At 47.5% G+C, this 17,236-nt stretch overlaps 1 protein-coding gene across 1 annotated transcript; it reads right to left on the bottom strand.

Annotated features, from left to right (window-relative positions):
* Positions 1-678: 678 nt before the first annotated feature.
* Positions 679-16,861, bottom strand: Cav3 (caveolin 3). The gene is made up of 2 exons (XM_052172634.1): positions 16,748-16,861; positions 679-1,376 (listed from the first exon to the last, which is right to left on the bottom strand). The coding sequence occupies exons 1-2, from the start codon at positions 16,859-16,861 to the stop codon at positions 1,035-1,037; spliced, it is 456 nt and encodes a 151-aa protein (XP_052028594.1). The 3' UTR covers positions 679-1,034.
* Between the last annotated feature and the right edge of the window lie 375 nt (positions 16,862-17,236).

Raw genomic sequence — 17,236 nt, 5'->3', positions numbered from 1 at the left:
TGTTTGTGGAAAGAGACGCAAGGATCTTGAACCAGAACACCTTATGGGATTTGTGGACTACACTGCATGCGTGGAATCTAGCTGGGGAATTTGGAAATGTTTGGTGTTACTTTGAAGGGACCAGGTTCCCCAGTGAGAAACTGGGGAACCCTCAGCACTGGGTTGCTGAGGTTTGGTGTGTGTTTCTGGGGTAGAGGGAGGTGTGACAAGTTTGCACTGCTATGATTGTTTTCTCAGCTAACCCAGAAACACACACCCTGGGCCTCCGGCATTCGTGGTGTTTGTTAGGGCTGATGGTGCACACGAACCGCATGGCAAGACCCAGTGTATGTCTTCTGAGCCAGAGAGGAGATTCCAAGAGGTCTGAGGTTGGGGGCCATTTTCAGTAGTGCAGGGGGATGCTCACCTGTCCTCGGTACTCCTCAGCTGCCTCAGAGACAGCGGAAGTCATTTGAAAATAACCTCCTTGTATGGGAGACCCTATTTATGCCCAGCAAACGAGCAGATTCCCGGAGGAAACAAAACTGAGTTCTGGTTTTCAACTTGCCCACCTGAATTTTCTGGGTTTCGGAACTAGAAAAGGACACACAGCCACCTCACAGACACAAACAGAGCAAAGTGTTCCCTGGTGCAGCGGAAACCCTTTATTGCAGTACCCTCTTCGTGCAGGCAGTCACTGCTTGCTCTCCCTAGCATTAGGAGCCGAGTCACACCTCTAGAAGACTGCTTGGTGCTGGTTTGTGCTATTACAGTACGTGTGAACGCAACGCCTTGCGCTAGCTGCCTCTTAAGGAACCCTCTGCTCAGGCAGGGCCGCTGGGGATCATGGTAGGCTGAGAGGAGCAGGGGTGCCTGTGTCTCCACACTGGGCTGTCTTTCATCCTGGCTCCCCTGCACCATGCACTCCCATGTTGAGGTGGAATTGAGAGCAACCTCAAAAGAATGAGCTCTCCAGCAGCCCAGGTGGAGCAGAGCCGGGGTGCTCACCCGGCCTTGTTCCCCCTGCCCGGCTTTCCCCACAGCCCAGCCTGGCTTTAGCCTTCCCTTCGCAGCACCACCTTGATGTTGCTGCAGACCTGGCCCAGCGCAGCAAAGAGCGGGTTGCAGAAGGTGCGGATACACAGTGAGTAGATGTGGCTGATGCACTGGATCTCGATCAGGTAGCTCTTAATGCAGGGCACCACGGCCCAGATGTGGCAGAAGGAGATACAGGCGAACAGGAATCCCCAGAGCAGGGCCAGTGGCACGCCCAGCAGTGTAGACAGCAGGCGGTAGCACCAGTACTTGGAGACGGTGAAAGTGGTGAAGCTCACCTTCCACACGCCGTCGAAGCTGTAGGTGCCCTCGGGCTCCGCGATCACGTCTTCAAAATCTACCTGCAGGAGCCAGAAGAGGACAGCTCAACTCACAGCTCATGTGGGCTTTCCTAGTGTTTGCTTGCTTGCCTATCTGCTTCAGAAACCCTGGGAGTGAGGCCAGGGAGATGGGTTTAGTAGTAAGACCTGGGTTTGTTTTTTTAGTACAATAAAGTGGCCACAATCACCCATAAATCCAGTTCCATGGGATCTAACATACTCTTTTGAATTTCATGGGCCCTAGGCATTCACAGGATGTATACACACACACACACACACACACACACACACACACACACACACACACACGCACGCACCCACACACCCACATATGTGTGTGTGTATATATATATACACCCCCCCACATATGTGTATGTATATATATATACACACACACACCCCACATATGTGTGTGTATATATATACAAACACACACACACATGTGTGTATATATATACACACCCACACACCCACATATGTGTGTGTATATATATATATACACACACACCCACACGTGTGTGTATATATATATACACACACACACCCACATATGTGTGCGTATACACACACACACACACATATATAAATATAAATATGCAGGGGGAGCATTCATACACATAAGTAAGATAAAACTAAACAAAAGATTAAAAATAAAAAAGATGGCACACACCTTTAGTCCCAATACTTGGAAGGCAGAGGTATGTGGATCTCTGTGAGTTTGAGGCCAGCCTGGTCTACAAAGTAAGTTCCAGGACAGTCAGGGATCTGTTACACAGACAAACAGAAAGAGAGAAAGAAAGAAAGAAAGAAAGAAAGAAAGAAAGAAAGAAAGAAAGAAAGAAAGAAAGAAAGAAAGAAAGGAAGAAAGGAAGGAAAGAAGAAAGAAACACAGGATAAAAGAAGCAACTCCGGGGGTGTCTGTTGAGCTTTAGTGGGTCTTGATGGGGTCTGGGACTGTATCCCTAATGAGTGTGCAATATGGATGATAATAGTTTCCCAGCTCTGCTGCCTTGCCACGTACTATAGCTACAAGGTACTCTAAGCTGTCCAGCCTCTTCATTCTATGCATGCATGCATTAAGAGGACTCCCAGAAGTTGAGTAGCATGTTCAATACCGCAGTGCTAGAGTCCCAGTGCCTGCTATAGTTTGTATCTGCAATATTCCTCAAAGGCCCACGTGTTAAAGGCTTGGTCCCTGACCTGGCACTACTGGGAGATGGTGGGACCTTTAAGAGGTGGGATTTAGAGGGAAGAAACTGGGGCATTTGAGATGTGCTCTGGAGGGGACACCGAGAAGCCTGGCCTCCCTCATCCCTTTTACTGCTCGTGTTTGCTCAGTTTGACTCCACCATGAGGTCCTGCTATGATGTTCTTGTCTTACCACAGGACCGAGAGCAACCTGTTGACCATGGACCGCACTCTACACCTGCGAGCTACAAGAAACCTTTTGTCTTTGTACATTGCTTATTTCAGGTTTGTTATAGAGGTGGAGAGATGACACTGACAGTGTCCTGCCTAGTTGTTAACTTGACACAAGCTCGAGCCATTTGGGATGAAGGAACCTCTATTGAAAAAAATTCCCCACTAGATTGGCCTGTGGGCACATCTGTCATGCATTTTTAAAATTAGTGATTGATGTGGGAGGTCCCAGGCCCCTGTGTGTGGTGCTGCCCCTGGGCGAGTGGTCCTGGGGTGTCTAAGAAAGCAGACTGGCCAGTAAGCAGTGTTCTTCCACGGCTTCTGCTTCAGCTCCTGCCTCCAGGTTCCTGTCCTGCTTGAGTTCCTGTCCCGACTTCCATCAGTGCTGAAGTATGCTTGACACTTGTAAGCTGAAATAAACCTGTTGCCCCACAAGTTGCTTTGGCCACGGTGTTTTATTACAATATAGATCCCAACTAAGACATACACTTTCTAATTTTTTTTTTTTTGATCCTGAAGAAGTTGGACAGCCAGGAGCTTGGGTGAGGATCAGTTAGGGTGAGGTCGAGCATTGGTTTATCATACATTAGCCCTAGCTTCACTCTTTAGTGCCTTACAAACTAGGCATGACAGCACGTGTCTGTAATTCCAGAACTTGAGAGGTGGAGGCATGAGGACCAGGAGTTCAAGGTCACCCTCAGCTATATAGAGTGCTAAAAAGCAGGTTGGGATACCCAAGTCCCTTTCTCTAAACAAAAACAAAATAAAAAACAAGGCAAAACACCCCCCTCCCCCAAACCAAAAAGAAGTTGGATGGTTATATTTACCCTGCAGAGATTTATGGATCACCTGTAGACATGTCACAGCCGTTGGCCCTCATGAAGCTAATGTAGAAATCTCATTACATCTCTAAGTGCTGAATTAAAGCAGGGAATGGGGGCTTTAACTCTGACTTTGGGGCTAGGTAATTCCTGGGGGAAGCTGTTGTCTGAAGGCTAGCAGGTAGGCTGAGGACTTGCAGGCTGGAAAAGAGGACCTGGCCTGAAGGAACAGAAACTTCCAGAAGGCAGTGGGCTATACAATGTGGCCTGCAGGAGATGCAGGTGCTTTCCCACGGGCTGATGTAAGCAAGAATCTAGGAGACGTCACCACTGTGGGTCTTTCTATGGTGGTGGACAGTGCTAGGCTGCATCTGGGTTTTGAGCAGCTTGTTTAGTTACTGCAGCCTGGAAGTGGGAGTGCTTGGGGGTAAGAACGGATGCAGGGGTCACTGAGAACTTGGTGGCATCCACTTTGGGGGTAGTAGCTATGAATTGGAAAAATGCACGGGCCTGTTGCTACCTACACTCCAGCCCAGAACTGACATCTTCACCTCTAGTTTATTGGAGCAAAAATGGAGAATTTCGATTTCTTCAGGCATCTCCCAAAATTTAGAATCCTAGGCACTAGACTGGAGGACCCTTCAGACATAAACTGGGTTCATTCACCATCCCCATCTCTCAGGGAGGAACCTTGTCTATTGAAAGGTTATAACCTTAGAGGCCTTCACAACTGCCATGGTAGTCAATAACCGTCCTTAGAAGGCCTCCTGGGGTAGCTTGTAGAGAGGCCCTCCTGACCTCAGGAACTCTGCCATCGAAGAGCGTCATTTGGATAAAGGCTTGCTTCTCTACCTTTGTCCCATCTGGCCCCTTCCCACTGCTTTCCTTGCCCGACCCATCCTGATCCTGTCTCCCTTTCATGCAACAGTCCTGAGGAATAGAGGGTTCCCTGATGCCAGGCTTCCCATGCCTCCTCACAGTACTGGGGAACATGAGGGCTCAGAGGTAGGAGCTCTAGCCTGGACCAGGACCAGGACCAGGACCAGGACCAGGCTCAATCCAGGCATCCTGACTACTCCACTGTCTTCCTGTTACCTTAACTGGGGTTGGAAGGCTATGCTTCACCCCTCAGGGAGGGTGACAACTCTCAGTGAGTTATACCTCCTGGTAGGCTGAAAAAGTTATTTCAAGACAGAGTCATAGTTCTTTATCTTTGCACCCACCCAGATACGAGGGTCATTAATCACTGTAGCCCAGATTGCCCCTTTATTCCAGCAGCTTCCTTTATTTGACATATGTTTCCTGTTTGTGGTTGGCTCTAAAATCACTGCTGTGCTTGGGACCCTGAGTAGCTCCTTATTGGCTGGCTAACCCAAGCAGGTTATTGAGTTTTTCTGGGTTGCATTTTTCTTGCCCTGTTTTGTAGTTGTCAGAGGACTAAATGAACTGAGACATGCAAATACTCAGAACCCTTAATGGCGGGGTGAGGAATAACTAGCTGCTGCTAGAGTTTGGAGCTGAAATGTCCTCTAATGGAACAAGGGTTAAAGCCTTGGTCCCCAGGGGAGGCACACTGGGAGATCAAAGAACCTTTTTTTTTTTTTTTTTGTAGGCATCTAATGGAAGCTTGTTAGACCATAGGTGCCCTTCAATAGAATTTTGTAACTTCCTCTTTTTCTTTCCCTTCCCTTCTCTTTCATGAGGTGAATGACTTGCTCCAACATGTGTTTTCAGCCATGATGGACTGTCCCATCCTAGAATCAAAGCAGCAGGGCCTTCTGTCATGGACTAAGACTTCCAAAACTGTGAGCCCAAACCAGTCTGTACTCTTCCTAAATTGGATGTCTTGTATACTTGATATACAGAAACTGACTGAACAGCTGTCGCTGGAGGGGAGGCTGTAGTAGAGTGTGCTTCTCAGTAGAGAGCTAGCCATGTCTGTAATCCCATCCCAAGGAGGCCGAGACAGGAGAATTGCTCTAAGTTTGATGAAAGCCTGCACCACAGAGTGAGAGGCAGGTCAGTCTGTCTGTAGTGAGAGATCCTGTCTCAAACAAACAAATGAACAAACAAGCCAACCATCAAACAAGAACAAAAACCTAGAAAGGAGTGCTGGAGTGTCAGTGCAGCTGTTGACCGGATGGGTGGGTTGGGTCTGTCTTTTAACCTCATCGAGATTTGTTCCCTCCTTTTAAAAATGTAATTGGTCAACCATAGAGGTTAGGTATAGAGTAAGGGACTCAGGGGGCAGGAATGAGCTCCCAAGGAAGAGGAACTAGAAAATAGTTGTGGACTGGTGATGGGAGGGGACTGGAATGGGAAAATTAATGAGGGAATCATTAATCTTATTAGAGATAATGAGGGAAGAGAGGTAAGGAAAGAAATACGGGGAGGGGTAGCTAAAACTAAAGGGCCATTTGAAGGGTCATATGGAAACCTGCTACAGTAGAAACTTTTTAAAATTTGTACATATGTGAAAGACATCTAAATGGAACCAGCAAACAATGAGGGGAAACAAATCCTAGACTAGACATCTCTTGTCACCAAATGAAACATCCAATGCCAGGAATAGGTTACATCTAATCCAGTTGTTGGTCAAAGGGGGCGTAAGGGAACACCCAAACAACTTAGGCTACTGGCAAGGCTATTGGTTGTGCTACACAAACTGATGGTAAGGCCCTATTGCTGAAGACAACAACTACACAACTCACTGAACATGAAGTCTAGCTGCTGCCTACCTAGAGCCCTCACCACTACTGAGTATTGTTTATGACTCTGCATGCTACCAGAGGACAAAGGTAAACCCCAATCCAATGACAAACTCTGTGATCTACCATGCTGATGTAGTAGTGGAATGAAAGTTGTGGGTGTAACCAACTACTATCTGATTGGATTGAAGACTCACTCCATGAAGTGGAATCCATTTCCCCTACTCCCTTGGGGGCCAAAACCTGACTCCAGAGGGAAAACAATACTGCTGTTCTGCTAAAGGAATTTAGTAATAAATAGATTCCTAACAACATTCTGCTATACTGATTGTCCAGCAATTTTACTCAGCCATCATGAGAGAAGCTTCTTCCTGCAGCAGCTGGGAAGAAACACAGAGACACACAACTCAAAAATGTTCAAAGAGTGGGAGGCTTTGGAACACTCAGTCTTAAATGGGATGCCATTGTCAAATCCCTCCTCTCAAGGTTCATAGAACTTTGCAGAAGAGGAGAAAAGATTGCATGAGGGATGGAAGACACCAAAGAAACAAGGCCTTCTAGACACACCAGGACCGAGGCACAGAGGAACTCACAGAGACGGTGGCATGGTGCACAGGACCTATAGGGTCTAAGCCATTTGGGTCCCAGTTCTGAGAGAAATAGACACAAGCCCCATCTTTAATCCAGAAGCTATCCCCAAATGACAGCCACTGTCAAAGGAAAAATTAGTTTTCTACAAAACAGTTCAGTATGTATTTAAATCATGTATAAGGACAGGTCTCATGCCCAGCAGTAGAGAACCAACAGAAAATGATTTTTTTTCCATTACTGGTCTTTAACTTACAGTGGTGGATTGTTGTGTCAACTTGACACAAGCTAAAGTTACCTGAGAGGAAGGAACTTCAATTAAGAAAATGCCTATATAAGATTGGGTTGTAGGCAGACCCTAAGGCATTTTCTTAATTAGTGGTTGATGGGGAAGGGGCCCAACATGTTTTGGGTGGTGCCATCCCTGGGTTGATGGCTGAGAAACCCTGAGGAGCAAGCCATTGAGTAACACTCTCAATGGCCTCTGCATTAGCTCCTGTCTCCAGGTTCTAGCCCTGCTTGAGCTCCCGTCCTGATTTCCTTTGATGATGACCAGTGATATGGAAGTGTAAGTCAAACAAACCCTTTCCTCCCCAACTAGCTCTTTGGTCATGGTGTTTCACTGCAGCAATAGAAACTCTGACTGAAACACTTAGATATTATAGTTTCCTACTTAGTGTTTTTATAGGACTCTTGTGTGCACAAGTGTGTGTATCTGTGTCTGTATGTGTTTCTTGAGCTCTTGTGATTTTTTTCCTTGGCTCTTTTGGTGTGTGTGTGTGTTGCCCTATTCTGCTTTTTATTTTTTGGTTGCCTACTTATTTTGTAATGGTGGTGGGAGGTGAGGTAGGACGGATCTGGGAGAAGTCAGGAAAGGGAAAACTGTGATTAAAATAAATTGTTTGAAAAAATTTATTTTCAAGTAAAAAGAAAAAATGAATGTTAGAAAAAAGGGGTTAGCATTTTTAATTGGTATAAAGAGCAGAGATAAATTTTCTCCTATTTAGTCATGACCCATGTATGTCTCACCATCTATTTATTTATCTACCCATACATCATCTATTCATCTCTCTTTCCATCCATTTATTTACCCATCTAGCTAGTCATGTGTTCTTCTAATAATCTATTATCCAGCCATGTGTCTAACCATCTATTTACCTGCCCACCCATTCCATCTTCTACCTATTTATCTACCCATTCATCTATTCATCTTGAGCAAGGTGTAACTTATTCACTTTTCATCTGTCTGTCTGTCTATCTACCTCTCTATCATCTATTCATCCATCTCTTATCATCTATTCATCCATCTTTTATCATATATTTATCTAACTACCCATTTTCCTATCCATTCTCCCATCTTCTACCCACATCCCCATCTACCCACTCTTCTATCTCTTATCCATTCAATTTCCTACTGTTTGTCTATCCATATACTCACCTACCTACCCTCCCTTCTTAGCCATCCATTATTCATATCCACAGAAAAAAATACTTCCTGAGCACCCAGTGCTCAGTACTCAATACCTGCCACATGTTAGGTGCTCATTAATGACAAGTACTTGCTCAAATGCTCTTAAATTCCTATAAAATACGCCTTGGGACTTCTGCTAACATTTCAGATCATGAATAGAAGAACTCTCTAGCTGACCTCATCATACTGTGTGGACCTCTCATTGACAGATGATAATGGATTGGATTCTTCCTTTCCTGCTTATAACGCTTGTCCCTTCCATGAGGATTTCTCTGTTATTTTTTTTAAATTACCATTTCTTCTCAGAAATTATTGGCATCCACACTTGAGTTATTTCCTGGCATCATCTTTGAGAGCTGAATGTGTGGCAACTGTTTTTTTTTTTTTTCCTTTGAAGCAGCACCATGCTGTTGGAGGACTCTTCTGTGCTGGGAGGAAGGAAGCAGCTACTCCCCTAAATTGAATCTGAGACCTGAGAGTACTCTGACCACAAATTCTGGCTTGGAGAGCCATTCATAAAAGCGATCCATTAGAGTCACTCAGCAGACCCAGGTGGCCGTGTAGTGCATCAAGCACACTGTGCATTCATTTCCTTTCTAGCAGTGGGAGGAAGGAGGATTTTTTCTTGGAGGGCTGGGGCTGAGAAAGTCTCAGAGCCACGTATGTAGCTGGAGGGTGGGAAGGGAAGATGGTACTCTTTCAGCCTGTGTCTTCTCTGACATAGCTATTTTTGGAGCAACAAGAAAGCCAGTTGTTTAATTGGCACAGCTCTGCACAGTCCCTGCAGTCACTGAGAGGCTTGGCAAGGTGCAGGACCACTGGGCTGTCTGGGAATGAGGACCCACACAACACCTACCCCAGCATCCAAATTCCACACTACCCAGTCCTTGGTCATCCAGGGTTGGGAGAATTCAGATAAGATATCTAGGAGTAGGGGCAGTGGGGCTTGGCTTCCAGTGTCCACTCGGCTGATGAGTTAACTGTGTGATTAAAGGAGCCACACTTTCCTCTAGATATTTCTTGTGTTGAATCCTACAAAGAGAGGATGGAGACGTGGCCCTCGGCATAGCTTCAGTATTGGAGTCTAAAGGCAGGAAGCTTAGCATGGCTGGGCCCTGGTTTCCTTGCCTGCTGTCTTGCTATGTAAGGAAGGAATGGGCTGTTCAGTCCCAGAAGGCCATGACAGAAGCTGAGTTGGTGTTCGAAGTGGTCATAAAGATTAGATGCAGTCGTTTATGACTACTGAATAATAATATTAGCGGGGATTTATACTACACACTCGCTTTTTCATTTCTCTGATAATTTTTACCATGTCTTACAAGAGAATTGTTGTACATTAGACTGGGATAATTGTGGTCAGACTGACCGTTGCCCACACAGTCTGAAAAGCACTGATGTATAAAATTACAAATTAAAATGAGACGATAGCTGCAAAGACAGTTTAAAGAGATGGATGAGATTTTCTTCTCTTGTTAGAAACAATATTAGCAGATTTCTGTATGATCTGGGGGTGACCATGGTAGCACCCATAATGCATTTGGGCCGTGTAGATCATCTCTGCCTATGCATTTTATACCAGCCATTTCATAAGGTATAAAAGGGCCAAGTAGAATGAGATTCAAGCCAGACAGAAACCAAAGCTTGTGCCGCAGTCTCCTCTGTGTGCTTCTGGCCTAGGCTCACCACGTGGGCCAGGTGCCTTGTCCAGCACTGCTTCCGGGATGAACCTGACTGAGGTGGTAAGGGAAGGGAGAAAGACAAACACAGATAGACACAGACAGAAAGCTGGCATCAGGTGATATGGGCTCTCTGTGGAGAAAACACAGCACCCCAGAAGCTCAGCTTGTTTATTATACAGAGTGAACAGAGAGCTGGGCTTGTTGCATCCAGCTAAACAAGGAGGCAGGGTTTATGGAATAGACTTAGCTCAAGGAGCCAGACTCAGCTAAGCTTTACAGGAGCCGTCTCTGTGGGTGAGCTTCCTTCAGGCTGGAAACATCCAGGGGGAGAAAGCTATGTGGATGTTTTCTGTATATGTTTATTAACAACCACATACAGACCAGAAGGGAAGGTTTTGCCGTGCACCCCCCCCCCCCAGAGGACTTTGCATTACTTCATGGGCTTGAGCTTGTGTCAGCAGTCAGGACTTCAGTCCAGGCTTTGTCTACTTCCTATAGCCAGGTATGCCAGCAGGAGCTGAATCTCAGAAGGAGGTGACCAGGTTTTACCAGTAGTTTGGACAGGAAGCATCCTACAGGGCTCCCTAGAGAACCCTTGCTGGAGCACAAAAGAACTTGGATAAAGGACCAGGGAAGAAGCCAAAACAGGGCCACAGGAGGCGAGACTGGAACCTGCTAGCAGGGCCCCACTGCCTTCCCAGTGCATTTTGGCACGTAGCCTCTTGCTGGCTTCCCTTGGCATCTCTCTTGCCCTCTCAGCCAGTGCCTTTGGTGAAGATGGCACTGGTGGGTGGGGAGAGATGAAAATGCCTTGGCCAGAGTCTGAGACCTGGTACTAGCTTCTGGCTGCTGGCTAGCAAGTCTCCCCAGATAACCTCCAGTGAGTCACACCTCTTTGTATCTATGACCGTGGGTGGTCTTGTCCCATTTCAAGTCTGAGGTTGCCATGTGACTCATTTTAACCATCAGAATGTGACAGAGAAAGTGCTGGCCCAGCTTCAGACCAAGCACCAGGAAGTCCTGGCACCTTCTGCTTTGGGGGCTCATGGCAGAGTCACTGGTTTTTGGAATTTACTCTTATACCTTGCTCTAGAGTGGTACTAAGTGTGTATTACAACCTGCCCTTGTAGAAACAGTCCTGAAACTCTGAGGTGGAAGATTAGCCATCCCAGCATTCCCACTGAATCCTGTCCTCTGTCTCTACCTGCGTCCTAGAATAGCAGAGAACCTCCTTGAATGGTCTAGCTCAGAAAAGTTCCCAAGTGAGGTCAGCCCTAGGCTACCATCTGACTGAAGTTGCAGGGGATGTACCTAGAGACAGTGGACATCCCACCCAGCCAGCTCCAAAAAGCCACAGAACTGCTCGGGTTTGGGGGTGGACAGCACGGCTGTGACTGATGACTGATAAAAGGGTGCCACTGGGGAAGGCACCCTGGATCCCAGGTTCATTTCCTAGAGGCTGAAGGACTTGTTTACTAATGTTCATACCTGAAGGACAAGACATTCTCTACTTTGGTTGCATAAAGACGTCTCATGATGACAGAACACAGGGGACCACATGTTAGCAAGCTAAACCCCACAAAGCTGACCACATTTTGAAAGGTCTGGACAAAGTATCACCAGGTAAGAGTACCTCTGTATTAATTCCATGTAGCTGTGTGTGTGTTCATGGGTATGTATGTATATGTGGGTGCACATGTATATGTGTGCATGCATGTGCTCACACACATGTGCATGTACGTACGCATGGAGTCAAGAGGTCAACACTGAATCTTACTCAGTTACTTCTCCACATTTTTTCCCCAAGACTGCCTCTCACCAAGCCTGGAATGCATATATTCAGCTAGCCCAGTTAGCTGGTAAGGCTCAGGGAAAGTTTATCTCCTCTGGTCCCAGGGCTGGAGTTACAGCACGTGACAGCCCTGCCTGGGCTTTTATGTGGGTTCTGGGGGAGCTCAGGTCCTAATGGTGTGCAGCAAGTACTCTTCTGACTGAGCCATTGCCCCAGGGCCCATGTAGCCATTTTGGGAAGTTTATGGAGAGCAAGGCACTTAGAGAAAGGAGCTGCCAGGAAGGATCAGATGAACTATGATCTGTGTTCTGCACTCTCCCCCTGCCCTTTCTGCACTCTCACCCACACATTTTCTTTTCGGTGCCCTGTGCTTTCCTCAATGGATAATTCAGTATTCCCCAGCAGCCAGAGTAGCAAAGAGGTTCAATTTGTAGTACCAACTCTGACTAGCTGATGGGGCTTGACTTTCTGGAAGAGTACTGTGATCCATTAGTAATGCCTGCTGTGTACACAGGAAGCAGTGATGGTGGCACCTGCCCCTCACATTTACCAACTCCATCCTGTATTCTTCCCAGAACTGTGAAAAGATTCCATATAATTGCTCATTCCACTTCCTGTTGTTAGAATGCCTGGTCCTCATTTCAATTTTTTTTCTCATTTTAAAAAGTGCGCCTTGGGTATCATTTTGCTAGGAAGACAGCTCCTGATTTTCCCAGGCACAAGTCCCCTTTCTCCCCTAACCTTTTGGGGCACTTCCTCTGCCACCAGCTTACAGCGTTCAGTACCTTCCCCTGTCCCTGCTCCTTATTCTAGTCTCATCTGCAAGGCTTAGACTCTTCCCAGGAAGAAGCCTTGGGTCAGCTTTATTATTGTCCAGCAATATTATTGCCTAACCCCAACCCTAACCCTAACCCCAACCCCAACCCCAACCCCAACCCCAACCTCAACCCTAACCCCAACCCTAACCCTAACCCTAACTCCAACCCCAACCCCAACCCCAACCCCAACCCTAACCCTAACCCCAACCCCAACCCCAACCCCAACCCCAACCCCAACCCCAACCCCAACCCTAACCCTAACCCTAACCCTAACCCACAGCACCATCAAAGCTGGGAGCAGGACTTAGAGGGTAGACTGCTGGCTGTTCTCAGGGCTCCCTGGCCTTACTGACAAGTAGAAGGTGCTGTTGGAAGACAGAGGGTGTTTTGTGGCAGGTGTACATTGGCAGTGGTGGAGAATCCATGAACTGAGAGGAGTTCAGATACATTCGTCTGCTTCTCTTTCCGAGGAGGTGAGAGTTGCTGCTTCAGGAGCAAGTACCCATGAGTGAGCCAGGGAGGGAGGGACTTGGAGTCAGCCGAGAGCCTTCTCAGAAATGACTCCTGGGACTGGGGTGGGCTGGGGTTTCTAGGCATGCCTGGGGGTGGTGTTAGATGATCTACAATCAGAGTCATCAGGAGGTGCACTTGCATGGGGCTCATGTACAAGTGAGCTCAGAATCCCAAAGCCTGGTATGTGGTACGCACTCAGCTCTCATTGTAGCTCTAGTCAGCATGGAGCCTGGTATGCAGCAGGTTCTCAATAACACATGAGGGCCTCTTCACCGTTCCTCAGTGGTCGTCTCTCAAGACTTCCACTCAGCCAGGGGCCTGACCTGAGTGTCAGGGACTACTTTAGTGGGTATATGGGCTTCATTTTCACTGTAACTCTTACTTTACAGCCCTGGCTCAAGGGCAGCACCTATAGGAAGTAGATCCCTGTGCTGGGGTCCCCAGGTGGCTCCGTCTCCTTTCTCTCTTGCGTTTCACTGCATGGAATCTGCAGCTGACTGCAGTGAGGACTATAACCCTCTTCCCCACTCGGGTTTCTTTCTATACCGGAGACTCCTGCTCACAGAGGGAAAGGGATTTTTCAAGACACTCAGCAAGCTTAGTGTCCTAGCTGGGGACCACAGCTGGTGCTTCCTGGATTCTGTCTTTGTTGTTCGACCCATCCAACGAGGACCCTGCTGACATGTGAGAACACCCGGGCAAGGTTACCTAGCGTGCTGCTGTGGCTTCTGTGCCTTTGCCTTGACCTCTGTCTTTTCTCTGTCCCTCACCTGCCACCTTCTGTCTCCTTTCTTTCCCAGGTGATGACAGAAGCCCAGGCAGTAGAAGGCTGTCTTATTCTGAGAGCCTGTCTGACCCCCAGCCAGTCAGCTCTCTGAAACTGTGTAGTATTTATCTCCCGATACTATCTCTCTTCTGTGTTTCTAAATGTTTCATTTCTGGCTCATTAAAAATGAAGGAAAGGAAATGCCAACAACTTCCCGAGGCAGAGAATGCCCAAACAATGCCAGTTAATTTCCTCTGAACTAAATTAATTGTGCACCTTTTATTTAGTCTTTGGGAGATATTGGTATGCAGATCAGGGCTTCCCAGAGAGGACACTTTTCTGCCTCAGAGAAGTGACAGAGAACTGGGGACCTACAGTACTGTCCCTTCCTCTCTCTTTGGGTCATAGGGTCTGTCTCCCTCTCGGCTCAGTAGAACATGAATTATCAATTCCCTCCATACTTGGTACCCATCACAGCATCCCCAAGAAACTGTGTTGTTCTATGCTTCTTATCCCTAGCTCTAGTACCCACCAAGGACTCCAGAAGGCTCAGTTTCCCAGTCTTCTGGACTTGAGGCCGTTTGAGGGCTCTGCTCAGCCCCAGGCAACCATACACTCCCTAGGAGTGGAGATTGTGTTGTAAACCTTCAGTTCATACATGGTATTTCTGCTGCCCAGAGCTGTCTGGGGCTCATGCACCTGATGGAGGTAAATGGTACTGATATATTGTCACAGGAGGAAATGAGGGTCACAAGCTTGGGTGACATATCCAGTGTCTTTGCTTCTGGGAGGAGTCTGGAGTTGAAACCAAGCAGTTCAGCTGGACCGCTCTATGGAAACCACGACTGCTGCAGTCTCTAGTATTTTAGAGTTGGGAAATTTTGCTTTGTATGTATCCCATGGAGTTCCATCTCCATCATTCGTGACTTATGTTAACACACCATGGTGTGAGTTGTTAGATCAGAGCCGGTGAAGGAGTACAGAGGTGTGGGGCAGTTGGCTACCTGGAGGAGTCAGGGAAGGCTTTTTGGAGGAGGTGACGTTGTGTGGTGCTTGGAGTCTGAGTTGGGTAGAGTGAAGGTAAGTACTACTGCTCAGGATACAGGGGCATGCTCTGGTGGAGAGGCAATATTGCTCAGGATACAGGGGCATACTCTGGGGGAGGGGCACTACTGCTCAGGATACAGGGGCATGCTCTGGGGGAGGGGCACTACTGCTCAGGATACAGAGGCATGCTCTGGGGGAGAGGGTTGGCATTGGGAATCACCAGGCAGAGCACACAGGTGACACCAGCTTGTGTTAAGTGTGGAAGGCTGTGTTTAGGTCAGGTAGGAAGAGTGGTATTGTAGGATGGTAGCTCTGACTGTGCCTTTGAATGAACTCTTGGGTATGTTGCTAAAATCTGTGGCTCCCATGACCCCAGGTTTCTAAATTCTGTGGCACAATAATCACAGTATAAAAAGAGAGATATGGGGCTCCACTGTGGAAAACCTTAGACTGTCCAGCACAATTTAAGCATGTGTATCAATTTTCAATGTTAAATTTTATGAACCAAATATGGAACATCTATTTCTGAGGAAAATCTGGAGACCACACAGAGAGAGGTGTGCCCTTGGTGTAAGACATACAAAGTTCTAGAAACAAATGTGTATCCTTTTATGTGACTTGGGTGTTGAAATGCTACAATTCTGGATACAGAATTAAGTGAAAACATAATAACTAATTATTTCTTTTAAATATTAGTGTGTGTGTGTGTGTGTGTGTGTGCACATGTATCACTATGGTGCATGTGTGGAAGTCAGAGGCCTTGTGGGAGTCTGTTCTCTCTAACCACATAGGTTCTAGGCTAGAACTCAGATCATTAGATTTGTCAGTGGGTATCATTTCCCACTGAGCCATCTTGTTGGCCTCATAAAAATCAATTTTAACCACTGGATTCTTCTTTTAAAAAAGCAACTGCTAGAAAACTTCAAATTTCATGGCAGGTGGGTACTTAGGTCATCGCTGTGCTGTCTGTCTAGCTTTTCTGTCAGACTGGCACAACTCTAGTCGAATCCTATAAAACTACATGTAACACTAAATCACAGCGACTGTCATGCTGAGAGCACAGTTCCCACCATTGTATGCAGAGCACAGGCACTGGAAGGAGTGACTGCAGTGCTGTGGACAGTTTTACAATGTGCTGGGTGACTGTACAAGGGCCACACCACACCTGTAGTTCTACAGGCAGCTCTGACTGTACAGGGGGTTCCTCTGGCATTTAGTTTAGGCAGAGATTGAGTCATGGGGACCCAAGGTAACTTCAGTACTCCTTTCCGGGTGCCTGATGAGGCCTTTGCCTGGTCCTGGCCACTAGGCCTGGGAGAGGGAGCTAGGGAGACAGGGAACAGGAAGGATGGCCTATAGAGCCCATTGTGCCGGAGAGACAAAAACTAGACACTGTTGCAGGGCAGCTAGTGTCTCTTGGAGGGGCCATGGGTGAAGCTGGCCTCAGATTAACCTCAAGCCCTCTGTGGAGACAGCCTAAGTGCTGCTGGCACCGCAAAGCAACCGACTTGGCCCAGGTTCTGAACCTTCCCAGTGATTCCTCTGGGGCCTGGCACCAGAGCCAAGGGAACTATTAGTTAGAAGGCATTTTTGGTGTCTTCCCCTTAGCACCATCATGCAGGTGGTTAAAGTTTTCTTCTTGCCTTGCTAAGGCCTATACAACTTGGCCTGTTTGTTGGGGTTTGGAGAAGACCGTATTCAGGGGACTTTGGGGAGGCTGATCTCAAGTGTGTGAGGACCATGATGTCCCTGCTTGGGCACCGAGCCTACCTTCACGATGTCCTCATTGATGTTCTTGGGGTCTCGGTTCACCAAGTCTATCTCCTTGCAGTGAATGTCCTTGATGATCCGTGCCTCCAGATCCGTGTGCTCTTCCGTCATCATTGTGAGGCTGGGGCACCTGCAGGAGGAGATCAGAACCTTGTGGCTGCTACTGTTGATAGTCCTGGGGCAGAAAGACCAAGTTTAGGGTCTCCAGACTGGTGCCCCTGCCGGCTAAATAGGCCCCACCCAGCATGCCGGCTGACAGCTGTCCTGCATAACTTCAGCCGGCCTCTAGTTAAAGCTGCTGGTGGCACGCCTCCAAGCTAAAATTAAGACTGGATGGCAGAGCGCTCCTTAAAGGGGGCTGTGCAGGGCATTGGCCTCACGCGAGAGGAGACCTGGCATTCCCTGCCAGCCACCGGGGCCTGGCCTTCCCGGTACTCTGTGGAGGCAGGCTGAGCAAACCCTTTGGAGTCCCTGGAATCTGCCACTCCG

The sequence above is a fragment of the Apodemus sylvaticus genome, chromosome 2, assembly GCF_947179515.1.
Source record: "Apodemus sylvaticus chromosome 2, mApoSyl1.1, whole genome shotgun sequence".
In the NCBI taxonomy this organism is placed as follows: domain Eukaryota; kingdom Metazoa; phylum Chordata; class Mammalia; order Rodentia; family Muridae; genus Apodemus; species Apodemus sylvaticus.
This window is presented reverse-complemented; position numbering and strand designations above follow the sequence as displayed.